The sequence below is a fragment of the Taudactylus pleione genome, unplaced genomic scaffold (assembly GCF_031769625.1).
Source record: "Taudactylus pleione unplaced genomic scaffold, aTauple2 ptg000290l, whole genome shotgun sequence".
Classification (NCBI taxonomy): domain Eukaryota; kingdom Metazoa; phylum Chordata; class Amphibia; order Anura; family Myobatrachidae; genus Taudactylus; species Taudactylus pleione.
Window position 1 is genome coordinate 10,823,189 of NW_028284692.1, and position 27,875 is coordinate 10,851,063.

Below are 27,875 nucleotides of genomic sequence, written 5' to 3' on the forward strand. Positions count from 1 at the left end.
CCTGTTACCACCCACAAATGGCTAAACCTACCACTCATTCACCAGTCTCTGCTGGCCGAGCGATTGCTTTTCGATCGCTCGTACTAGTTTGCGTAAGCGCATTGCGATGCATACGCATGCGCACTTTGCAAAACATTGCTGCCTCCGAGTGATTGCTTGCTAGTGAACAGGTCTGAATCAGGCCCACAGTTCTTACAGCCACAAAATTTGGTACAATTACGATATGCCTAAAAATAATAGGTGAGACCATAATCACAGACATCCAAGATGTGTTATTTGCACCAGATATGGGGACAAACCTCAAGGATTTAAGGTCAAGTTTGCAAAGGGCAAGCGTGTTACGGAAAATAAGAGGGACTGTGATAGCAACAGCAACCCGATGCCAGCAACTGTATGTCCTAGACACAGAGGAGTGTTGTGCGATGATGGCCACTAATTCAAGTTAATCTGTGGAGCTGTGGCACACTCGGCTAGGCCACCCGGGGTATGATAACATCCAGAAACTCCTTAATAGATTTGTGACGGGAATAACCATGAGTAACACAGAAAGACCATCATGTGAAAGTTGTATAATGGGTAAACAAGCCCACTGTTCCTTCCCAAGATTAGAAACTAGAGCTGAGGCACTCCTTCCATTGATGCATACAGGTGTGTGTGGCCCAATGGAAGTAAAATTGATAAGTACATACTGATATTTCCTAACATTCATTGATGACTTCACAAGAATGTACACGTTTACTTTATCAAAGCAAAGAGTGAAGTAATGGGTAAGATTACAGATTACAAGAGATCAATGGAAACTTAAACTGAAGCTAAAAACCTTAAGATCTGACAATGGTGAAGAATGTGAAAATGGGGATGCAGCAGCCTTTCTAAAGAAGTATGGCATTCAACACCAACTAAACATGACATACATGCAAAAGCAAAATGGTTTCAGCGAGCATGCCAACCACACAATTGTAGAATGATCCAGAACTATGCAAAGTGACCCAGGCCTAGAAAAATGTTTTTGGGCAGAAGCAGTGTCTTCGGCAGTATACCTGAGGAATTGTGCACCCACAGTTGCTGTGAAAGGCAAAACACTGTTAGACGCATGATCTGGAATTAAGCCAAGCCTTAATCAACTCAGAGTGTTTGGATGCAAAGCATATGCATGCATACCTAAAGAAAAAAGACATAAGCTGGATCCCACTGCCAAGTAAAGGATACAGGACCTCATTCAGAGGCAGTCGCACGGAGCAATTGGACATAGCGAGCAATGTTTTTTTCAACTGCGCATGTGTACACATGGCAGTGCGCGTGCGCAAGCCTGTCTTTCCGACCGCAATCCTCATGCTCGCTAGTCACTATGAGGTCTTATCTGTGATTGACATTTCGTGCCGTTTGTGGGTGGTTACAGGGGAAGGTGCTTGTGAACGGGGGTGTGGTGGTGCAAATGCAGGAGTGGTTGACCTTAAAAAGGGCATTTTAAGGGCGTGCATATATTACTGAGCGAGTCATCACACACGTCATCTCGATGCAATAACGATGCTACTGCTCGCAGTGCTAAAGGTAGCCCAGGGTCTACCTTAAGCATTGTGAGTGCAGGCGATGGTTTCTGCCTCAACCAATGTCTGTAGGCAATTAACAATGTAGCAGGTGTTAATCGTGCTGACGTAGGTTGCCGCCTGTGACAGACTCTGAATTAGCCCGTAGAGATAGGAGGTGTGCTCTCATTGTTGTGGGTGTTTCCGCGCTTACGATGTGTGTTGCAATTGAGCGCTCATTTTGCATATTTTCAATCACTTTGGGTGCGACCGATCGCTCCCGAGCGACCGCCTCTGAATGAGGTCCACAGACTCAATACAGAATTTGTGCTGTTCATTGTGCTCACTACTAGGGGGCTGCTATGTCTCAGCAATATGTCTGTTTCTGGTGTGTGGATACCTCAAATCATTCTGATTAGATTATTAATCTGTGTTGATTGCTATACCAGCCCTCTACCTCGGTCAGGAGGTCACAGTTCATTGAGTCAGTTAATTCAGTTAGGACGCCATATGTGCATATAACCCAAACACAGAGGCTAGCGGCAGATACGGATCCCTGAAAGGAAATTAACAGAGCACACACGTGAATGCAGATAAAAATTGTGAAGTTCAGACAGATGGACGAGTACTAAAAAACAAGCAAGTGAAGATAATACTACTGATATATTGACAATAGGACTGACATCACAATTGCCATACCTCCCAACATGACCCTCTCCAAGAGGGACACAATGCTCTGGTTCTGGGCTTCCCTGGTAAGAGGTTGGGCTGCAGCACAGTTCAAAATTCAAATAGGGGAGTCACACCAACTGTCATCTCACACACTGCCCAACATCACTGGCTGGGACTCACTGGCAGTTGGTGCGACTCCCCTGTTTGATTTTTGGACTGTACTGCAGCCACACCCCTGGAGACGCCACCAATCATACATTACCAGGGAAGTCCAGGACCGGAGCATTGTGTCCCTCCTGGAGAGGGTCATGTTGGGAGGTATGAATTGCTAACCATTTTCTTAAGGAAATGTGGACTGGAATATACTTGACATGTTGATATGTGTCATTGCTTGTTTTATTTGATGCATATGTTTTTAGTTACAGGAGAACTTTACCAAAGTTTATATGAGTAAGGTAAAAATATGTTTTATGTGACTGGAGACAGTCCTGAGCGAGGAAGGGTTTTGGAGACGACTGTGCTCCTGCGCTGTCTCCTATCTCCTTATAGTGAAGCCAGCCAGGTATACTTACCTAGGTGGCCGCCGGGTGTGTTACTGCACATGCGCGGCCGCACCATATTTACTGTGTTGAGTGCTGCAGTGCTGCACGCACATGCACCACTTAGCTCCTTAAGGGTGTGAGTACCTATTACCGCTGATATCACCACCGCTGCACTGCTGTGCATGCTACTGCTGTTCCTCAATAGGAATCGGTAATTATGACCACCGGACCTCAGCCCGGCGGATCAAATCTCAATGCCAGAAGGCCGGCAGATGAAGATCCCGACTAAGGTAAGTAACTACTCTAACCCTCCCCTCTTCCCCCCTAACCCTCCCTTAGGGGTGCCTAACCCTAACCTCTCCCCTAGTGCCTAACCCTAACCTCCCCCCAGGGGTGCCTAAACCTAACTCCCCTTCCCTGCATCCTAAACCTCCCGGGGTGTGTGTGTGTGTGTGTGTGTGTGTGCCTGACCTTAACCCCCCCTTCCCTTAGCCTAACCCTAACCCTCCCGGGTGGTGTGCCTACCCCTTAGTTCCTCCGGGATACCCTAAACCTAACCCTCCCCCCTACGTGGCCCAAACTCCATTTCACAATTCCACTGATACCTATTGTAAACTTCCTAGGTTATATACTAATAGGACATGTCAACATTTATTAAGCTGGAAAGGTGCTCAAACAACAAGAGTTATGGCAACGCTACCCTTAGTTGGAGAGAGGAGCTATGATAAAATATCATTGAAGAGTGATTCTTAACTGATAAAACTGGTGTTGAATTACAAAAGGACTGTGTAGTGATATTGCAAGTGTTCCATAACACTCCAGCATAGAGCAAATTCAAAACTTGGGATTGGACACAAGATAATGGGCATTTTTATTGGGAGCATTCCAAAAGGGAGACAATTGAGTTAGAACAATGAAATTTATTTATAAAAATGACCATCATGATGTCATTCTCCTTTTTGTGAATACACCAGTTTTACGGGAAGTACACTAATTTGTGCATGAAACTCATTGTCTTTTAGGGGTGAGAAAGTTTGCATCTTCTAATGAGAGGAGCTACGAGGTTTGATGTTTTTCTACCAATATTATAAAAGCATTACAGGGACCATAATGACCCACACAATAAATAACAGCCCTTATGGCTCCTCATGCTTATAATTTATCTAACTCAATTATAAACGATGCGCTCGTAAACGACTCGATGGTTTGGCCTGCGCACGCGCAGCGGCCGCACTGCGTGTGCGCAAGCCCCGGAGTGACAGAGTTTCTCTGTCATTATCGGCGCTGCTATCTACAAGATTTGCAGCCCTGAGCGGCAGGGCTATGTACTAACGGTCATATCGCATAACCGTTCGGTCAGCTGTAGCTATCGTTATCGATAGCTACAGCCTGGCGCTAGCCTATACCCACAGCAGGGACAGCGCTGTCCCTGCTGCCGGCTCCAGGCTGCACGTGGGGATCTCGCGAAATTTGCGAGATCCCGCGCATGCTCAGTGGAGCCGGCCGGGACTGAGACACAGGGCATCAGCACTAGGCTGATGCGCTGCTGTCTCTAGCGGGTAGCGCCGGAGGGGGGAGTTAACGCTCCCCCTCTCCGGCCTATGAGATGTTCTTACATCTCATCGGTAGTGCTTCCTGCTTCACCTCGGTAAAGAGGCGAAGCAGGAAGCGTTATAGCGGCACTTAACGTGCCGCTTTCATACATCTACCTCAATGTCTTTGATGTCAATAGCTATGCCCCACCTGTGGGAGCCAGGGTGAACTACAAAGAGTCATGCACAGGTTGGAACTGAGTTACTTTCAAATGAACCAGTATCTTTTTATGGAGGCAGTTTAAAAAACTCCAAAGCATATTGTTATCTTATTAGGTCTGTTTATGAATAGATAAATATTCTTGTTGCTTGCATACTGTAATTTGCAGCGTGTAAATGGCTTTTTATTTTTTCAATATTTATTTTTGCACCTGTAGTGCTATTGGCAAATAAACTCTGTTCTAGGTTTCATAGAGACTATGCATTGAGGAAAAACACGACACCTGCTGTGTTTATTCCACACCTTTACATTCATTTTAAACGTCTTCTTAACTATACAGCTGTCATACATATCTCCTGCTGTTTACATTAAAATAGATAAATTCCAGTTATGGAATGTTCTATAATAACAAAGTTATGGAAACTCAATTGTAAATTTCAGGATTTGAACAGTTCTTCCATCTGTTTATGAACATTTCAAATAAAGTGATCTTGTATTGAATTATGATAAGTTCTCTGCAAAATATTTTTCAGGTCCCTGATTTCATTTATACTGTATGACCTATTGTGAACCACCTTTTTTGGGTTCCCAAAACAATGGAAAACTGATATTTGCAGTCCCATTGACACCTGATTTCTCAGAACAATGGAACACTGACACTAGGGGCTCTAAAATCATAGAACACAAATACAAAGGGTTCTAGAAAAATGACACAATGCCTTCTAGAGCACAAGACCAATGGCGCAATGACATGCGAGGATCTTAATCAATGGCACACTGACATGTGATCTCAGAACAAAGGCACACTAACACTTTGAGTCCCAAAGCAATGGCACACTGAAATAAGGCACATCACTTGAAGGTCCCATAACAATACCACACCAATACTTTCAGTCCCAGAAAAATGTCTTTCTGATACCTGAGCCCACACAACAACAGCACATCAACAGTAGTTCACCAAGTACAATGGCAAACTGACATTTCGAGAACCAGTCCAATAGCAGATTGATACTGGGGTCTCTTAACAACGACATGTAGAGTTCCAGAAAAATGACACATTGACACTTGGGATCCCAAAATAATTACACATGGATACTTAGTGTCAGAAAATAATGGTGCACTGCCATATGACAGCGGCTGCTGATTGGCTAAGAGTGGTCTGACTCTTAGCCAATCATAGCTAAGATGCAGGAAACCTCGTGGGTTTCCTGCCAGTCTTGGGTGAAGTGCTGTATATATATAGCATGTGTATATACACTGCTTCTGTGTCGCTGGGATTGGGTAATCGTTATATTTTAAGAAGATCAGATTCAACATGGAGAAGAGGACCGAGAAGCACCAGGGAGTAGGTAAGTATGTAGTATGAGTGAGTGAATGTGTAATAAAGTATTAAAACATGCAGTGTGTGTCCATGTTTTTTTTTATATTTTCTTCATAGTAGGGGTACAGGTGCCAGCGGCCTGCTGGCACTTGTGGTTCTACAAGTGCCGCAGAACAATATTGGTACTATATTTAACCCATTACCCCTGCTCCTTCCACCACCAGGGATACAGGGGAGAGCCTAGGACTGGTTGATCCCCAGGAGGGGGTCCCCATTTTATTTTAGGGGTCCCCACTTTCCGAGGATTGCCAGTCCTGGGCTGACTAGTTTGGGGCTGGTTTACATTATGTAAGGGGGACCTCACACTGTGTGTATCCCTGCTATAGTGCAAGCCCCCCGTCTGGTTCAGGCCGATGTTCCTTATAGGAAAATAGGGGAAAACCACGTCAGTTTTCCACTGATTTTTCTGTCCCAGACTGGGCTCAGAGGTTCAAAGCTGGTTATGCTTGTAGAGGGCATACGCCATTGAATTATTTTTTTTTAACCCTTTATTTTAATTATAACACACAAAAGCACTGCACAGATCACAATGATCTGTGCAGTGCTTCTGCTGAACATGCACCTTACATCCACTTCTATTAATTTCAGTCCAAATACGACTGAACTCGCACACACTCAAACATGATTCCATCCACCTTTGGAAAACACGATTCAGTCAGACATGATTCTTAGTAAATTTGTAAATTTTTTAATCGTGGTCAATCTCAGACAGACACGATTCTTAGTAAATATGTCACTTAAGGCAGTGTATGAAATGGTATGTCATACCAGCACTTCACTTCGGCACGCTTGACAGTCACTGCGACGGTCAACAAGTGACTGCATGTTTACATTTGTCTCCGGCCATGAGCCAATCATTGCTCTTGGACCAGCGGCGCCCATTGGCATATTAAATTTGGCGCTGGCCGTGAGCCAATCATGGCTCATGGGTCGGCAGCCAATCAAGGGAGGCCGCCTGGCTGCCCTTAATTGACTGCTGGTTTGCAAGCTGTCATTGGATCATGGCCAGCGTAAAAATTCAAAATGCTGCTGAGGAGTGAGCGGAAGGAAGCGGTCACTGGTGCAGTTCAGAGTGGAGCTGAGTACATCGCTGTCAGGTGATGTGTGGTGTGATGGGAGGGGACCTGTGGTGTGAGTTTTGGTGTGGTGGGAGGTGTGCTGTGAGGGGAGAAAGTGGGGGTATGGAAATATCTTGGAGGCTCAGGATTTGGTCATGCCTAAGTAAAGCCTCCCTGATATTTCAATACCCTCACTTCAAAATATCCACCTCGACCACTGCCTGAAGGTCCAGAACATTGGCACAAATTGTTGTTATGGTTCTAGAATAATAGCACACTGAAATTTGTGGTTACAGAACAATGGCACTCTGACTCTTATGGTTACAATGATACACCAACATATGGAGTCCCAAAATAATGGCACCCCAACATGTAGGGTTCCTGAACAATGGCACATTCACGTTTAGAGTCACAGAACTATGACACTTGGGCTCCCAGAACAATATCACAATGATACTCGAGGTCCCAAAATCCATGGCACACCATCACCACTAATTTTGTGTTACCATCAAACATACCAAACGGAAGTCTTGCTAGATAGTAGATACCCATTCACTTTAGTGTATGACTGCTGAAATATGTCTCAAGCAAGAGGAATCCCCATTATATACATGATAGAATGTGTTTACAATGTATAACATGTAGATATGAATAGATGCAATTAAATGATTACTAATTTATTTGTAAGGAGCATGTATTATGTGTATGTATTATCTGTTTATTTGATATTGTTACAGGAGGAGGAACATGCAGTGCTGGTGCTGCTAAAAATATGTTACACTATTGGGTACTCTATATCACTTGGGACTCTCATATTGGCTCTTTGTATCCTTCTCATGTTCAGGTTTGTACATATTGCATTATATATTTGTTACATTGGCATATATACTGTAATAGAGGATAGAGCAAATCTCTCACAGCAGTGTTGTTACAACTTTATATTATACATGTATTGTAGCCAGGGGCGTTTTAAGAGAGGAGGGGGTCCATGTGCAGCCTCCGTTTGGGCCCCCTCCTCTATGTCAGTGCACTGAGCGCTGCAGATTCTGGCTTCATGTCAGAATTTACTGCGCATATGCGGGTCTCCGGGAAAATGGCGCTCACACCTATTTTCCCAGGGACATCTTTTCTGCACATACGTAGATCACTGGGAAAATGGCCGCCTTTTTCCCAGTGAAGTTTGCTGCTCGGCGGCGCTGGTCCGGCACTGCGGAGCAGCACATCGGAATCTGCGGAGAGTTAAGTATAGTATTAACTATGGGTGCAGGGTGTGCGGTGTGGGCCCCCCTGGATTATAAAGATGCCTATGATTATAGCCCAGGGTGTCTGGGAACCCCATTGCAATGCCATAGTTCTATACTGACTCATGCTGTTTTTTCTTCCTCTCTCTGTTACAGTAGAGGCATCAGTATGCTCTGCTTATCAGTTATAAGAAGCAGCTGCTTTCTTTGTGGCCCCCAGATGCTTTATTCACATCTTCAGTAAAAGCAGGTGGTGTGACTGAATGGATGGAGCAATAGGAAGCTATTTATCTGTGCAGACTTTCCACACAATCATAATCCTTCTTAGATAAGGCCGTTGGTATGTGGATGGGTCTGAAGTCATGGTCTGTTGCCTCAACCTCCACCATTGTAATCCGCCACTAGAGACCCCAAAATAGGCCTGTACCTGGGGTCATTTATACACATATTGGTGTCCTAGATAAGAAAATGTATAAATTGTAATAACTGGCAACACACTATTCCTGTGAGGATTGTTAATATGAAACAACAAAAGAGCCTGAAAGGGTACTTCCATTTTCCATCGGTAGGGGCTGCACATATGCCCCTCCCTCACAGACATCACTAACAATAGCTCAACCAAACAAAAATGTGCATTAAAAAATCGCACCATTACTTATTTTTTTTACTCTTTATACATTGATATTTAGAGAGGACTGACCTCTAAAAAATGCGGGGCCGTGTACGGTAATCATTGCAGAACTCCCCATTGAAGCTGAATGGGGTATGGGTATTTTCTACTATCCACTTTGCCTGGCTTTTTCGTTTTTAGAGATTGCTCTATTACTTTGAAATGCTGGAACCTGTAGTATGGTTATTATTATTATTATTATTATTCTATTTTTGTATCTTCAGAGGAGATATCATTATGTTCTTAGTGTAGTACATGGAACTAATTAACACCCTCATGTGTCATTTGCATGGCAATTAACTGCCATATTTACCTATTAGCCTATGAATGTCTCTTTGAATTACACATGACTCTTCCTTATGTGCGTCATTTGGTATCTTCAGACAGCACTTGATAGCAGAATTAGAGCGTCCTATTAACAGTCACATAATTGTTTGTCAGTAGTAATTTGTTACAGATAATTTGGATTTAATAATGCACTGTTACTAGTGTGTGTTCTCCACATCCCAAGGCTCTCTCCCTGCCCCCCTTCCAGAATGGTATTAACCACATGTTTCTATTCCATGCCACCCACTACCCAGTTTTGTTCTCTCTAGCCACCTCTCTTCCTGTTACAGGCCTACTCCCTCTTGGTTCTTCTATTCTGTTCATCTATTGCTATTTTCTTGCTTTTAAGGGATCATTTTAAAGATCAGTGTTAAAAAGAAGATGACATAATATATTATAATGTGTAGTGGATATGTCATGATTGAGATATTAATACACAGAGGCTTGCACCATGTGAGAAAGGCTGTCTTAGATTGAATTATTCAGTAGCCACATGTGCCTGGAAATTATTTTAAAACAAGATTAACAATTAACTATACACCTGCATGCGTCAGGACAAAATCAGGACATTGGAATAATGAATTTAGTGGAGAATAGGAGGATTAACAATCACTGACAAATTCATGGAAATAGGAAAGGATCCTCAGTCCCTGAAGCTATAGAAAAGGCATCTGGCTGATAAATAAAACCCCTCTGTCACTAATCGGGGCCTTATCTCCACTTACCGTACCATGCGCTGCCACATTATTGTGCTCTGCACATCCCAATGTCTCAGCAGCAACCCCGCTCTACACATCACATGTGTAAACAAACCAGCCAGCTGCATGGGCACGGTCATGATGGATTTCCCTGTGTGAACCTCCAGTCCAATCCATGTGCTGTAGCTGTGGTCACATGATCCTGGCAGCCAATGGACTTCCACTGCTGATTATTTAAACCCCTTCAGAACAGCACATTGCCAGAGCAATGTTTTCCTGAGAGAGTTCCTGATCCCCAGGCCCCAGTCATTCCAGTGCTGTTCCTGTTTGCTATTGAGCTTCTGTGTCTAACCATCTACAGTTAGCCACCTGTCATCGGTATCCTGCTGAGCAGACTATGGGCCTGATTCAGAGCCGCTCGTAAACGGCCGCTCGTTCGCACAACTGCACATGCATATGGTTCGCAATGCGCATGCGCAAACCAGTCATTGCGGTCGGAAATCGTGCGCTCGTAAAACAACGAGGGGCTGCTAATTTGATTGACAGAATGTACCGTTTGTGGGTGGTAATAGGAGAAGGTGCTTGAAAATAGGGGGTGGAGATCTGAACGCAGGCGTGCCTAATGGTCAAAACAGCGTTTAATGGGAGTTGCCTAATTAGTAAAGGAGCGTCATCCACCAAGTCACTTGGTTGTCTTTTAGCCTGAACTGCTCGCAGTGATAGCGGGAAGTAAATCCTACCACAAGCATTGTGAGCAGTTCAGATGCCTTTCGATGTTCCTGATTAATCTAATAAATAATGGAGATGACGTGTGATGCGAACGGCAAAGGGGCGTCTTTACAAAATAGCGAGCGCATTTTTCGGACGTTCGCTCAGACATAGAGGCGTCAACACACCGCAAAGAGCGAGCGCTCAATTTAAATATCCGGCCCTTTTTTAAGAACGAGCGTCCGCAAATACCGTCCGGGTCTGAATCAGGCCCTATGTTTGCAGTACTCAGCAGTCTGCTGCTATCCTCCCTTCCTGGCCTGCACCTGATGTTTTCATCTGCTTCGGTTGTTCCAGGATGTCCTGCAGCATCGAGGACACCTGGATTCTCACTCCATCCCTCTGGCTGCTAACCATAGGTCAGTACTTAGGGTTTGGTTTCTCCTGTTCTAAGTTTCTACAGTGGGGCTGTTCCTGAGTGTCATGGTCTGGTTCCAGGGCTGAAACGGACTGCGCCTGCCAGGTTCGCCCTGCTGGTGCAGTTGTGGTCTGGGGTGCCGCATCTCCACTTCTAGTTTCTGTGTTTCGGATTCTGATTCCAGTGCCATGCCTGTGTGGGTTCCGGGACAATTTGACCCTTTCTGTTGTTTGCCCTGAGCTCCTTCATTGACACAGGTTCTGACCTCTGAGTTTCTAGGCTCCAGGTTCTGGACTATGCATTTCTGACTTTCTCCAGTTGTTGTTCTGTATTTCCATTAGTTGGTACCAACCTTTAGCTCCTCTGTTAGAGGCTGAGGTTGAGTTCCATTCAAACAATTCCAGACTCTCTCTGCTGGGATTCCAGTTATGTTTCTTTGTGCAGACTCCAGTCCAGACTTCCACCCTGTGCATTTGGGTTTCCCAAGGACGTATGAGTTTGTCAGCTATAGTCCATATCTGCTACATGAGAAGACCACTCATCAAGTCTCCTAGTTTTACTCACACTCATGATTCAGCTTGTCCCAAGGGTCCCAAGACGGATCTGAAACCTGTGAGTCCCTTGACACCTTTGACTTAATTCCAAGACCTACTATAAGAGCCAATTTATCATCAGTGACCATGTTGAGTCTGAAAGTATGATTTCTTAATGATGCATATTCTAGCACCTTTACATATGTGGATAGCCAGGAAAGGAGGAGCATGGAGGCTGCCATGGAATTCAGAAGATCCCAAAAATTAAGCTATTTGGAGCTAACTAAATAGGACCTGATGACAGTCTCCATTGTGAACAAAGGGGACTGTGGTCTGTAGCTTAGTTATGCCCAATTAGATACTGTATATCCTGCATTAGGCCCCCCTTAAGTAGGCAGGCTTCTTAAATCATTCAGAACCTGCCATTTTACATGATTTTTAGGAACAAACTCATGGTTTTCTGGTCCTAAGCATTGAGCAAGCACCTTTTTTCCAGAGCAGAACCCTTTTGCCAATTTTGCCATTAGAGCTGTTAAGTGTGAGGCCCTGTACAGTGGCACCATTGGCACCCTAAAGAAGCTTGCCTTGTGTTTTGCTATCTTTATTCTTTCAATGCATACTTTATTTATTCAGAATAGACTAGTGTTTATTCACTACATGGATCTGGAGATGAGTTGGGGCATGCATCTGCTACACTCCATGCAACAGAGGTAGTTCTGCCACATCCTGCATCACAGGCTCCTATTCATGCTCAAAAAAGCAGAGAGGTGGCCGCGGAAAAGTGGACTGTGTTACAGGCAGTGGCGGGCTGGGCCAGGGGGCAGGGTGCCATGTGCCCCCCAGGCCACAGCGTCATGCAGGCAACACGGGCAGTCTGTGTCACTGTGACACAGACTGCACCGCATGTGTCACGCTGACCGGATGGAGTTCGGTCAGCGCTACACAAGTGACAAACACACAGCCGCCAGCTCCGGCAGCTGTGTGTTTGTTTTGATCAGCAGCCAATGGGAGTCTGTCAGACTCTCATTAGCTGCTGCTGCGCCCACTGCGGGAGCCGCTCCATCTTCCGGGGCAATGGGAGAGGTGTCATGACGTCTTATGACGTCTCTCCCATAATGCAAAGCGGCCCGGCCCGGGAAGGACAGACAGAGGAGCGGATGGCGACGGCGGGAGCAGGGATTCAGGTACTATTACAAGGGGGGACTACTACTACTAGGGGCACTACAAGGGGAGGGGACAACTACTAGGGGCACTGCATAGGGGGGAGGGGACTACTACTAGGGGCACTACATAGGGGGAAGTCTACAACTGGGGCCACCAATTAATCGGCACTGCATAAGGGTTACCACTATTGGGGGCACTGCATGGGGTGTGGACTGCTACTGGGTTCACTATATAAGGAGCACTGCATAGGGGGTACCACTAATGGGAGCACTATATAAGGGGCTTACTACTGGGGCACAAGGGGCACTGCACAGGGGGAACCACTACTGGGGGCACTGTATAAGGGGCACTACTGGAGGCCTGCATAAGGGGATCCTCTCCTGGGGCACAGGGGGGCACTGCATATGGGCACCACGACGGGGCTGTTCCTATTCTTTATTTTTACTTTACATTAATCCCATATGTACCCGCCACCTCCTTGGAACACTTGAGGGGGGGGCGCCGTAGCACGCATGTTCTTCGGGCACCCTGGCTACACGCTACCCCTCTGCCAAAGCCGCCTGTATGCATTTGCCCCCCAGGCTAAAAGTTGCCAGCCAGCCCCTGGTTACAGGGCCCTCACTTTAAATTTTACCATGGGACCAAATGATGTAGTGTCACACCCCTGACTCAAGGTAATCAGAATTCTGCATTCTAGGCTAAATTATAGAACTAAATTGAATGTTGCTTTAAGATACTGGGGTAAGCCTGCTGGTACATATAGCACAGATCGAGAAACATTGCCATAGAAATTACATTGTATCATCATTTTCTCTCATGTAACTTTTGAGGATTTTGTAACCCATAGGACTGATTACACGAGACTGTTAAAAGTTAATACCTGATTAGTGGTTATGGTTTTCAGCAAAACAATTATCTTTGCATGTTGCTGTAAAATGTAGTTCATAATGCTCTGATCTTTACTTTCTGCCTATTAAATTCAGGGGTCAATTCAATTAGGTGTGAGTTGGGTTCTCACAGCAAACGCATTGTAAATTTAATTTGTAATACAATTACAAACTCACATTGATTTTTCAGAGGAAATTCACATTTTTTGTGTGCATCCCTTGAGCAGGTGAAAAGGTAGCAAAAATCTTTAACTTAAAGTAAATGTCAGGACACAGTACAGAACTCCTTGAACACCCTCCCAATGAATAATCATGCACTAACTGCGTGTTACAAAGCTAAAATTAAGACTTGTTTAACACACCAGAGACTGTTAAATAAATTTATTGCAATAAGCTGTTTATGTGCAAACTCGTGTAGACGTCATAGGATTTAAACAGAATTGTGGCATATGCTATGTGGTGTAATTAGCTGTGTATACAAGGAGAGGATACAATCTCTTTTTCAAAGTGAGCTGCTCTTGTGATTTTTTTTCAGACCACCCCAACTAAGCACCCAGGATTTCTCTCTTCATAATGTAGCAAACATTCAAAAATTCATGTGCAGCCTGTGTCAGAAAGAGCTGCAATAGCAAGTGGGGGAGGCATGTGAGAATTATAAGGCTTTTTGGTTCTGGAGAACTGTGGGACCAGTGGTTTGAGAGAGTACTAGGGTATAGCAGTAATGAGACCACTGAAAGGAGGAGGCAGTCTCTGATGGATAATGGAGGGAGAGCAGAGGAAACATTCTAAAATTAGGGTAGACTATATATTGCTCCTTAGAAAATGTTTAATTTTATGGTATGTGGGTGGTGAAGAATAGTAAAGTTGTGTAAATATACAATATGTCTGTTGTGTAGGTGGTATTAGGTAGAATACAATATCCCCTGCTAGCTCCTGTCCATGGCATGCTCTTCTCTCCTTACTACTTTATCACATTGCTGCAGAATATACATAATGTGTTTCCAACTATATTTTCAAATATAAGGATTTGAAAAAACTCACTAAGGTTATTTGTAATGCGTCATGCTTTTTATGGTCACAAATCTTCCTGTAAGTTAGATGTTGTTACATTTCACAATGGTAGGTACCAGGGGCAGGTTGGCCATAGGCTTCACCTGTGTTCTGTATGGTGGTATGCTGTCTTCGCTGTATTGTGGTCACTGAGATGCTGTCTGTAGTGTATTGCAGTCAAAGGGTTGCTGTGTGTACTATATGATGGTGTGACCGGACGCCTTTCATCTTGGCCGGCCCTGGTCACGGGTTAGCGCTTTTGGACTCCCACTCACCGTCAGTGACTGCCTATCACTGACTCCGCCCACTGTGCCGTGGGCGTTTAATGATGCTGCCACCACCAAACTCTACCATCGGCGTTTAGAACCGCTTTTTAGTTACCCTCAGGCTCCTACCGCCGGCACCTGGAACCGCTCCGCTGCGTATACGTCGACTAACTGCGGACACACCTCCTGTTTGGTGTCGGCTGTTCCCACCTTATCCCTCGCAATGGACCAGGTCTGCACGGTAGCTTGGCAGATGGTTTGAACTTGGAGACGCTGAGCTCTTACCCAGAGCAGCAGGAGAACGGAATAGCGTTTGTCTCAATTCTGTTGTCGCAAGGTACAGATATAGTCGGAGTAAAGGCAACTGTGTTTATTGCTCTCAGTCTTAAAAAAGACCCTCCCTTCGGATTGAAGGGGAATATCAGCATACATAAGATGTTACAGCAATTCTTCTCCACACAGGATTTACAAGGATGTACAATTTTACCAGGCACGAAGCCTTCTTTTATGCCACTCAGGGCACAGTGTCACAGGGGGTAAGTCCACCCTGGGTTCCTTCTAGCCAATCATGCTAGCTCACAAAATATAAATTAACAACATATTACATTTCAAAGGAGACTGATTTATCATACATTATACTGTCTCCTAAAATGTTGATATAACATTTCATAGGAAATGGTAAATGTCATTCATCCTTCCCAATGGAAGTATCAATCAGTTTGGCATTTCCAACCTTAACACATTCAGCTTTTAGAAGTGACATCCAAAAGGATCTTCTTACAAACAACCAAATTGTCTTTACCAACCTTGCTGGCTATTGCCTTTTCAAAGGAAGTTCTGTACATGAAAAGTTTAGCTATATGACACTAGTCACACCTTTACACAGAGAATTCCAGTCAAGCCTATTCATCAGACCTCCTGCTAAAGGAATGACAATTAGCATCTAGTTTGCTGCAGCCACAGAGGCTGGTCATGTCATATAGAAAAAGTGCATTTAAACCCATATTACATTTAAAATCATACATTTTAAATATATGTCCTGGCTCAGTGCTGCACATACCATTTTGAATATGTTTTTATGTTTAAACACTCGGCACCTAGCGCAGAGTACACATTTACAATGGGCGCCTAGTGTCTTTTGTCCATTTAAAAATGGCGCAACGGCATGAGGGTTAATCCCTGCAATGCCCTGGCAGCCATTTTAATCACGTGCGGTCGGCCATCGGCCACAGATGGTCACTGGGATGTTCTCTGTGCTGTATGGTGGACACGGAGATGCTGTCTCTGCTGTGCTCACTGGGATGTAATGTGTGGAGGTCATTGGAATGCTGTCTGTACTTGATGTAAGTAAGTGACAGGGATGCTGTCTGTACTATATGGTGTTCACTGGGATGTTCTCTGTACTGTATGGCAGTAACTGGGTTGTTCTCTGAATTTGGGCTAACGGCTAAACCTAATGTTTATTAAAGATATTCTCTAAATCCTGTTATATCTAGCTTCCATACCATTGTACTAACATAAAGTCAGTCTGCTGCTTAAAAATAATACAAAATACCAAAAGGTTAAAAGTACAAAAGATTGCAAAATGACAATAATGATAACAAGTTATGCAACTGTCCCTTCTTTTATTTTCAAGTTGATATATACATTTTGAAACACCTGGACCACCTGTTTTCCCATCTTCCCTCCCCCTCACATAAAAGCTGGCAGCTGGCTGCGCCACTGAACCCGATCAGCATACAGCTATTAGCAATCATGTGTTGCCTGAGCCATTTATCTGAAGCAATTTATCTGTATCTATGTTAACTCCTCAGCCTCTTGTTTCCTGAAAACATATGTTATAGATTAAATTACACATGTAGTATTTATTTATTTTTATATATACAACGGTAGGAACCTCTCTGGCTTTCACATGTTCTAAAGCATTACATTATGACTGACTATTTATTGTAGTAGTCAGGTCTCTCTGTATTGTTCAAAAGCAATTAATAACAAGCAGTATTCTTTTCATTGTGTGTAAATATCTGTCTGCTTCTGAAATTTCCAGGAAACTTCACTGTACCAGAAATTATATCCACATGAATCTCTTCGCTTCATTTATTATGAAAGCTCTGGCTGTCCTGATAAAAGATATAGTCCACAGCACCCATCACACCCCAAAAAAGCTCAGAGACGAAGATGAATGGCTTTCTATCCTAAGTCCAGAGGTAAATAATCACCTAATTAAAAAAACAAAACACCACTGGTATTTGCCATTAAATGTTCTTTTGGTGCCACTGTTTGTATTTAAAGGAGATACCAGTTGTACACCAGATTACTATAAGTGACCTGTAAGCATTATATACTGATGCTGATCTCCAGTGCATGCCCTCATTTCTGTTTTTATTTTAATGGTTCGATTGCAGACACTTACAGTACAGTAAGGAAGGGTGAGATGGAGCTAAAAATCTAGAACCTGGACACTTTGGTGGAGGAAAGGGGGGGGGGGGGAGTACAAATTGAAGATTGAATATGAAGATCCTGGACATCTCCTTCCTTCCATTTACTTTGAGGCTAAACATTGTCTGCCTTGTGTAAAGTACAGACTGTATAAGTTATAATAATTCCAGACATAACACCCATTTCAAACTTATACTGTACAGTACAGTGTAAGTTTGAAATGGGTGTTATGTCTGTAGGCGAAACTACGAGGTGGTCTGGGTGTGCACCGTACTACCCATTAAAGTCGCAAACTTATAAGTCAACTAAATGTACAATTGCTGTATTGTTATTGTATTGTGGTGTTTCAAGGATAACATGAATTACACTGTACTGGCCAGATGAGGTATGGTTTTCTACCTTCATATGATTTTAATGTACAATATAGGCTTTTACTATTTGTGTCATATTTTCCTTTAATGTCCTGAGGTTATCCAGCCAAGTAATGATGATGTCATCAGGCATACTGTAGTTATTTTTTTTTAGTTGTGACGCAAAGCTTATTTGTGCATACAGTACAGTCACATCAAATACAGACAGATCTGCAGTTGTAGGTTGGCTTGTAAAACCCAATTAATTAAATTCATCTAAATGTGACCAAAGTTTAATTATAGCCTTGCCCAACGATAAAAGTTGCTTTGGCTGACGTATTTCTTTACAGCAATTATTCTAAATGTTTATTTGTAAACAAAAGCAAAACCAGCAACACTCAATATGGAGCATCACAGTCTCAAATGTTAAAACATTGAATTGAACATTACAAGAGTAAAATTTTACAACTCACTATTGAATTTCCCTCAGGGGTAGTCAATAAAAATGTAGTTTGACTAAATGGTGCTAATTAATTGTTGAAGAAAATATGTTCATAAATTAGCACGTTTTTCTTTACTATAAAATGCTCTAATTGATTTAATGTACTTTCAACATTTTATTGACAATGAGGGAAAAGTGGTGTGTGTGTGTGTATATGTGTGTGTGTGTGTGTGTGTATATATATATATATATATATATACACATGTATGTCTATGGAAGTATGGAATATAAAGTATATAATATAAAGTTGAAGAGTAAGTTTTTCTTTAAATAGAAGCTATCATAGAATCTGTGTTTTTTTATTTAGTATTGTTTTATTCTTACTCCAGAAATATCTTTTGTCGTGGTGAAGACATTCGCGGTGACAGCTGATCTTTGGATCTGCTGTCTCTGCTCCAGAGCAATGATGAATTGCTCCGATGGTCGCAGTGAGACAGAATGTTAATTAGTGGGGGCTGTTTGGCTCTCGATAATTAACATAATGAATAGGCCCTATAATCACCAAGATGCCTGTAGACTGTTGTAGCTTAATGTTGGAGTTCTGCACAGACTGCATTGAACTAATACTTGCAGAAAAGGTAATACAAAATGTATCTTCTAAAATATACTACTGTACTGCATTGACCGGCAGGGAATGTACCCAGAGTTAATAGGCAGCGATCCCAGGCTACATTTCAGCCCGTTGCCCATCTACAGTACCATGAATGTGAGAAAGTATTTTCTCAATCAGGCAAATATCTGAATACAGAGTGCTTAAGTTTACTAAATATAAAATCTACACCAACAGTGCAAAATTGTAAAATAACACAAAAGATAACGGAACAATCCAAGTACCCGTGTTTCTGTTGGCGCAGGTTCCGCAAAGTCTAGAGATAAAAAGCTTTCACAATGATTCTCGACAAAGGAGCCTAATCATTGCACGTGGATTTATTTAGTTTAATTCCCCAAATTAACCCCATGCAGTGTCTTTGTGATATCCATAATTCCAGAATGAGTGGTACTTCCAGCTGGTACTAGCCGGCCATCTGCATATGTAGTTTTGGGATCTATAATGGCAGTATCAAGCTATTAGCACACCCTGGAACTAGGATAAGCTTGTGACATACATTGCAGTAAAAGTTACCCCAGGGTGACTACAGCTCTGTCAGAAAACATTTTATGCTAGGTACACCTGACGTTTTTACTCTCAAAGTGGAAACAAGCTTTGCCTATCTGGATGAGAAGGGGTCCTAGAGATCCTTTATTGGACATGCTGGCACCCACCTCTCCTTAAACATGGGAGTAGCTGGGGAACACACCATGATTTTCATTTACTTTACATGTTTATCCCATTTAACAAAAATTCTACAAAAGTCTCCGTATTCCCATAGCTACATGTTATCCGCAAAGTCAGAATGCTGTTATAACTGTCCATATTAAAGACTAAGGACAAAGCCTTTCTGTGTTCTAGGTACCTATTTCATGCAAAGTCGTACATATATCCCTGCACTACTTTGTCGGTGCCAACTTTTTCTGGCTGCTGGTAGAAGGCATATATCTACACACAACCATAGTCAGCATGGTGCTGTCTGAGAGGCGCATGCTGCTGAGATACATAGCCATTGGCTGGTGTAAGTATACGCTCACGTATGTGTATTAATGTGGGGACATATTTTCCTTTTTCCAACATGATACAATTTATTGAAAAAGAAAAATTCAGGTTTTACCTTTTCTAAAATTCTATTTAGCTGTTCTATTTGCACATTTTGCATCTGTTATCTGTCAATTAGTAAAAAGGAATAATTTGCAAATCAGAAAAAATGTGATGCCACTACATAACCGCCATTTTGTGATGTCAGCAATATATGCTTATTACACACATTTGTCTGGCTGCGCACTAAAGAATATATTTAATAAAGGTAATTTTTAATCAATTTAAAATTGATCTAAATTGTTCAACATCGATGTTGAGGGTCTGGGGGTAAATTACACATTTACTAACACTTTAAAAACCGAATAAAAGATCGTCTGTTAATAAATGTGTGATTTAGCCCCAGAAACACAATATCGATGTTGATTGATTTAGATAGATTTTAAATAATTAAAATTCAACCTTTATTAAATATACCCATAAGAATGCCTTGACAGCAAAAGTGGATAGTTACGCTCCGATTGAAGTGAGGGACTGTGGATCTCATTCAGAGTCGATCGTAAGTGGCCGCTCGGTCGTACGCATCCGATGTTTCCAAACCACGCATGCGTACGGTTAGTTGTGCGCATGTGCGTACGAGACCTTGCGATCCAAAATGCTGTCGATCGTACGGCTTACGAGCAGGAAGTGGCTTCCGAGAGTTGATTGACATGAAAGGCCGTTTGTGGGTGGTGACGGGGGTGGTGGTCTGAAAACGCAGGCGTTCCTCACCGTTTTCAGGGCGTTTTAGGGGCGTACATAAATTACCTGCTACGACCGATATAGAAGGCCGGAAGTAGAAAAACGTCACTCTGCAAGCAGGTTCAAGGCCTGTCTGATCGTACAGCTTAAGGTTGGGTACGTGCTCTCTCAAGCCCCAGAGTACAATCAATACTATCGAATGTTACTGATGTTTGGAGTGATGTTTCTATTTTGAGCCACACAATGCAAGCAGATAATAATCGTTTGTTGTAGCTAATAACACTGCTAATTGGCATGTAATTGATTCAGCTGCGTTTGCATTAGCGAATAATAAGAATAAATATATTTCAGGGGGATGGCTTATTCTATGCGGTTTTTTGGTAATTTTTGGAGTAATTTGTACAGAACACAAGCGGCCGCAACCATCAGAAGAAAATTAACATATAGCAACTGACAACGATTGACTCGATCGCTAGCTGCTATCACTCGTTAGCTAGAGGAGGTGCATTGTTCACGTATGGGCGTCACTTTGGTTATGACCGACCGGCCGTGCGATCATTTCCTTTTTCAGTTTTGCGGTCGTTAGGAGTACGACCGAGCGGCCGCTTACGACCGACTCTGAATGAGATCCTGTGTGCATTCGGGAGGTTATAGTACTTGTACCATTCAGGTACATATCCTCCAAATAAGTTAATTTAACGTTTTCCTGCCTCAGTTAAACTTTCAGTTTTCTTTGCTGATCTTAGAAAATGAACAGGTGACCTCTTACTGATCCATGTTCAGTTAGAAGAATATATGATTGCGCAGGAGTAATAGTCTGGCACACATATGTTAATTAGACATATTCCAGAGCAGAAGAGCGTTTTAACTATTTAATGCCACTAACTCTTATTCCAAGTATATTTAAGGGATTGTATATTCTTTATAAGTGGGATATTTCTTTCTTCTAGTACTTTAGTACCTTAGTTTAAGTTAGAATTTCCAGTGGTTCAAAAAAAAAAGAAACAGCACTTCTATAGAAATACTAGGACACATAGTGACACACACCATATCATTATTTTCTGTTGCAAACAGTAATATAAACTAATCAAGAATTTGTTTTTATTTGTACAAATGGCTATATAGAATATAAGAATAGGAAAATAGGTTTATGAAAGATAATTTTGAATTATAGCACATTTTTATTATTTACTCAATGTTATCTGCAAACAGAGCCGCCCAGTTCTAACTACGCACCTGCTGAACTTATACAAGTATAAGCTCAGCAGGGTCATAGTTAGAACTAGACAGTTGACCCCCCCTTTCTCCCCCTCCTCCCCATTTCTCCTGTACCTGTTTGAATGTGCCTCCTGTGCTGGCTGTGCCCAGGCTCCAAATACTTCTCCTGCAGCAACATCTTTCTGATGGTAAATTTGGAAAGATGGTGTATGCGTAGAAGAGAGCAAAGACTTTGGCATAGTGCTGGAGTCTTTGCTAGCTCCTGTGCGGTGCCATCTTTCTGAATACATCACTAAAAAGATGGCACTGCGGGAGAAACATAGGGAGCCAGCGCACCGCTGACTACAGTACAGTACTTCAAAAGTGCTTCCAAAGAACCTAATAGCCAGATGACTGAAGATTCCTAACATCTGTCTTTCTTTTTTGCAGTTTGTCCTCTACTGTTTATTATACCGTGGGTAATAGTAAGATACTATCTGGAAAATGAAGGGTATGTTGTCAGTGTTTTTCATTAAATTGTGTTTCACTAGGGTAGATAAATATTTAATTAATATTTTTCTTAATTGTATACATGTTTGTGTGTTTTCATTTTTAAAGTGGGTGGGAATAATATAACTTGTAACAGAAATAAACAGAATACTCATATGAGCACAACTATCCCAGGAGATCAAGGAATTTATTTGTATGATTGTTATTTGAGGACAGGGCTACATGTGATCAGAGTAATGTCATGATATTTTTTTATGTAATTGAGGGTAATTGGAACCTCTCGTTCTGAAGTGTGCACCTGGCAACAGCACAGTATAGAGGGGGAAGTGTCAGTAATAAACAAATGAGATGGTCATTATCTGTGTTCAGTTTGGCTCACAACAGTATCAAATATTTAGTTTGTAAGTTTTAGTATAAGTATATACTATGGATACCTAATTAAAACCTCTATGCGATCCTGTCTATACCTTCTAAAATCCTGCTTATACCTTCTAAAATTGTCGCTATTTTAGCGTAATGAGTCGCACAGTAAATAAATGCTTTCAGACTTTGAATGTGGTTCCAAAGCACAAAAAGTTATTATTCAATATAAAAACAGATGGTTACATGCTGTGATCTAAAGACAATTAGCGCAAATAAATCATACAAACCCAAGGTACAATTGTTATATACGCACGCGCTCTGGCCCAGATACCGGCATCAGCATTAGAAACCTCCGTCAACAGCACAGCAAGAAGACTCAAGACTGAGGTCAGAGAGCGCACATATATACTCTTACAGGGATAGGCAATACAATAGACAAGTTTGACATGATTCCATTGGTTCTTCTTAAAGGTGCTTCTGTTACAGGATAGTTCATAGGTCAATTCGAATGGACACAAACAGCCTCTAACAACCCTTTGTGTCCTTTTTCCCACTGCATGCTAATCTAAGCTGCTAACATTACAGAGTACATTTTAATGTTTTAACTCTCTATAGTCCATAGTTTGCAGATGCATGTTGCGATCTTCTCACCGATGATACCGGAAATCTGTGGAGACACAGTGGATCAGTACAACACCAAACATGGTCTGCTTACCATGTACTAAACCTTAGATATCAAATAAACTTTATTACACAACATTAATAATTACTGCATAAACCTTGGATATTACACTTTAATGCTAGGGAACCTTTTATGTAAGTGTGCAGTGTGTAAGTATTGGGGAACTGGGAAAAGACGCTAGTTAGCGTTGTGCGACTATGTGTATTGTGGAGTACACTATGGTACGTGTTTTGCAGGGATAATCATTTTATATGTTTTAATAACTGTCTGTATTTGTATGGTGAGGACCTTTAACTTCTTTCTATTGCGTGGGAATCGCACGACGCTAAATAATAGCATCGCCGTATGTACTTATAATGGCGAGTTTCACTAAAATGGCGCTGGGTGGCTAGTTGCAAAATGGCGTCTCATTGCCATTCGCAAAATGGCATCGCCCCGATCTAATTTTACACCGATCCTGTCTCAGCCAATTATCCGGCTTCGACAATACATTTACCAACTGACCATGATTCTTAGCCCTAAATGACACAAATAAGCACTTATGTGGTTCACACCTAATAATCCCACATTGCATTAGTATTTCTATTAAGTAAATGCATTAGTGACACTAATGAAAAAGTACCATTGTAAATCCAAGACCAAATAAATATGGAATTTCAGTCATTTGTTCGACTATCAAGGCATTTACATTTATGTCAACACTCCTGGTATATCTGGGAGGCCGTTGGCATTCTGGAAGTCCTCTAGAATTCCTTAGAGAGCAGGTAATTTTTCAGGACAGTTGAAGTGGGCAAGGGGAGGGCACAAGGATGCAAGTGGCATAATCACATCCTGCCCATTACTGTTTGGTGGGACACGAGGTGGTCATGAGCAGGCCTGAAGTCTAGTCACTCTGATATGCACACCCTGACATTGTAGAACTCTCCTCTGTATCTCCCAAAAATAAAGACTACAAAGTCAGCAAGTATGGATGACCTTGTGCCTATTTTGTATGGGTTACCGCTGCACGTTTTCATAACATAAAGCACAATCTGGCATGTCCTCCACATCTCTGAGGGATTAGGTTTATAAATCATGTTCCATGTGGTAATGCCTAGGACTGTATTCTGGAATTCTATTTGTGGTAAACCATGGCAAGGTGTGTCTGAGCATCCTGCTACGTAATATGCCAGCCTTCTCATTTATACAAATTACCATAAACATGGATTGGGTGCATTTTCAAGCACAGATATTGTGATTTATAGACATAATGAGATTTACCAATAGGCAAACATGTATAAATCAGAACAGATTTTAGGTCTAGCAATCTTTACAGTTATGCTGCATTTTACATGTAATCAGTTATCTGTATGTAAGCATTGGGCAGATTGCAACTGCGATAAGAATGCAAGTTATAAAATTATGCATGTAATTTTATATGGAGTTGCAATGTTTGTGTCTTTCATTGTCTGTATCAGCACTTAGGCATTGCCATTTGGAATGGCTTTTGTGAAGGTGCACATGTTTGCTTTATATGATGAGTGGGTTGCGTTATTCACTATTCATAATGATCTAGTTGCAATTATGCAGCAGACATCGTTCAAAAAGTGCAAACAAGATTTCACCTTTGTATATTAGAAATTTGAATGGGTAGAAGTCATTCCGTATGTGAAAGCTGGACACACACACCTCAAATGTGGTGAAATGGTATCTGGGAGGTGGACTTCAACAATCATTTGGCTTATTTGGAACAAATCAAGAGTATAGGGAAGAGAAGATTGGATAATGGCATGGGATATGTATTCCCACTGGGGACCCCAGCAGATTTAAGAAACGATATATATCAGGTTTATAAGGTGGTTTTCAATGTATCTCTGTCTACTCCAACATATTCAAGTGGAACAAGAAATTTTTTAAAAAAGAAAGTTATCCTGGCCAGGGCACCTTTCATGGAGGAACTGGGGCTTCCCCTATTCCAAAGTTATTATAACACAACCCGTTAAAGCAGTTATTGGCATGGCACACTCCTAAATGCTGGTTAGATATCCAAACTAATATAGATGATAAGAACTCATTCAAATTCAACCCCTGGCTCAAACATAATGGTATGGACTGTAGGCTGCTCTTTCTGTACCCACTGTAGATCTGAGTACACGGGACAGAGGGGGTCATTCAGACCCGTTCGTGAGCAAAGGACGCTCGCAAACGGGTCGATGTTGCCCCACTGCACTTGGCACGACGGAGGGAGCTCCGTCGTGCGCATGCGCGAGACCCGGACTGCGACAGCCAAGCTGTCGCTCCGGGTCTCACACCAAAGGGGGCGTGCTGTCGATGTTGATTGACAGCACGCCCCCTTTGGTGGGCGTGCCGGGGGCGTGCCTGCCAGACGGAGGCGTTCCCATGGGAACGCCTACCGTCTGAAGCCGGCCCCACTGACATCACTAGTGATGTCAGTGGGAGTGATTTTGGCTCTGATAGAGCCAAAATCACTCCAGGGCTTGCGGCAGCGAGACCCTACCGCAGGGTCTCCGTCGCAAGCCTGATGGTCGCGATGGTCAAGACCATCGCGACCATCATCATGGACGCTCGCTATACACAGCTATATACAGCTATGCGAGCGTCCATGAGGACGCTCCAAAAAAAGGTAGGAGGGCCCTGATTCAGAGCGAGTGCTCTGGTCAGAGCGTTCAGCTCTGAATCAGGCCCTGAGTCAACAGAAGCCGCGCCTATCGGATCATCCCTTTTTACTAACATTCATATGGCTCCATGCATTATTTATACCAGGGCAAAATAATGATATATGGTATGAGAGTGGAAAGCAGTTGACATGACAAGTTTTCATCATATCATATTAGCTCTGCTGTCACACACGGAGCTCCAAGAGAAATGCACCCCAAACTGCTCCCCAACTACAAGTTCTATCGTTACATCCAAATATGCCAGTAGGAAGCTTTCACAAATATGAAATGCATAACCTGTATACAAAACCATACCATAAAGAAATGTCACATCCCTGGTACATCTACCATTCCAATGAAAAATACCAACACTGTGGCATTCCCTTCCTGACTCAACCCCCACACTCCATCCTCCTTTCCCCTTCCACACCCTCACTACTTATTTTTCATAATTCACACCTCTCACCTCCTAGCTTGCCTAACCTCCTTCCCCCCTCCACTTATTTTGTGTGATACAACACACACCTACCCCTTTGCAAGGTAACTTACAGTTTGCTATAACCAGACAAACAAAAGCAACAATTTAATTGTAATAAATTATTATTATAAACATGTTATGTACAAACTACACACACAAACACACACACACAAAAGGGATCCGGTCTAAAGATCTACAGTAAAAAGGTAGACAATGTCTAGATAGACACCAGTTATTAAACAGGCAATAGGTCGACAGAGACAAAAGGTCGACATGTGAGAAGGTCGGCAGGGTCAAAATTTCTAAATGCAAATGGTCGACAGATGATTTTTTTTGTTTTGTTAGGTTTAGGGTAAAGGTGCCCACACAACATACCGATCTGCCCACGATCAGCCGATGTGTACGATTTGTGTACGATTTCCCTTGAAACTCTTCCGGCAGCTGTACACACGATCTCCACATGATCTGCACACGATTTGGTGTCCAATCTTCAAACGATCTCTCCTGCAGTCAGACTTTTTACACTGCATCGCGTCCTAGATTGTCAGATCTGCCCTACTGCAAGGAAGATCTGAAGATGCGATGTGCGACCAGCGGTAACGTGCATCGCATCGTGATCGTGAGTGGGGACGCACGATTTCCTCACGATTTGGCCATATTTTACACGATCTGTCGTTCCAATGTGTCGGAATCGACCAGATCGTGTAAAATATCGCTATGTGTGTGGGCACCTTTAGGCACTTACTGGGGTGTTAGGGTTAGGCACTTACCCCAACGGCTAGGGTTAGGCACTTACCCCAATGGTTAGAGTTAGACACCAGGAGGGAGGGTTAGGGTTAGGCAATTACCCGGAGGGTTAGGGTTAGGCACTAGAAGAGACAGTTAGGGTCAGGCACCTACTCCAACGGTTAGGGTTAGGCACCAGGAGGGAGGGTTAGGGTGAAGATTAGGGTTAGAAATAAAAAAAAAGTTTCGACCATTTTAATGTCGACCATATGCATGTCAACCTTTTGACCCGGTCAACCATTTGTACCTATCGACATTCTTGCATGTCGACATTTAGTGTGTCGACCTTTTGTCCCTGTCGACCTATTTCCTGTCTAACATCTGGTGTCTATCTAGACATTGTCTACCTTTTTACTGTAGATCTTTCAATCCATATCCAGACAGATTAATCCAACACTATTCTTTTGGCACACGTATAAATAATACAAACGGAATATTAAACAAATATTTGATAAATTATCACACACTATAAGAATAAAATCTCTTTGATTTATGATGTTATGCTCTACCAGTTTTATATTGTACAATATTATACTAATATGACACTTTTTTTTTGTGGGATTTTTCTTACAATGTGTGATAATTTATCAAATATTTGTATAATATTCCGTTTGTATTATTTATACATGTACCAACAGAATAGTGTT

At 42.5% G+C, this 27,875-nt stretch overlaps 1 protein-coding gene across 3 annotated transcripts in view; it reads left to right on the top strand.

Annotated features, from left to right (window-relative positions):
- GLP2R (glucagon like peptide 2 receptor) overlaps positions 1 to 27,875 on the top strand; it is a 471,983-nt gene that overhangs the window by 410,216 nt on the left and 33,892 nt on the right. For all 3 annotated transcript variants that reach the window (XM_088482732.1, XM_088482733.1, XM_088482731.1), the window contains 4 exons: positions 7,669 to 7,775; positions 16,941 to 17,100; positions 19,635 to 19,794; positions 22,203 to 22,263. In XM_088482732.1, coding sequence (XP_088338858.1) covers positions 7,669 to 7,775; positions 16,941 to 17,100; positions 19,635 to 19,794; positions 22,203 to 22,263 — 488 coding nt within the window. The remainder of the gene's footprint in view (positions 1 to 7,668; positions 7,776 to 16,940; positions 17,101 to 19,634; positions 19,795 to 22,202; positions 22,264 to 27,875) is intronic.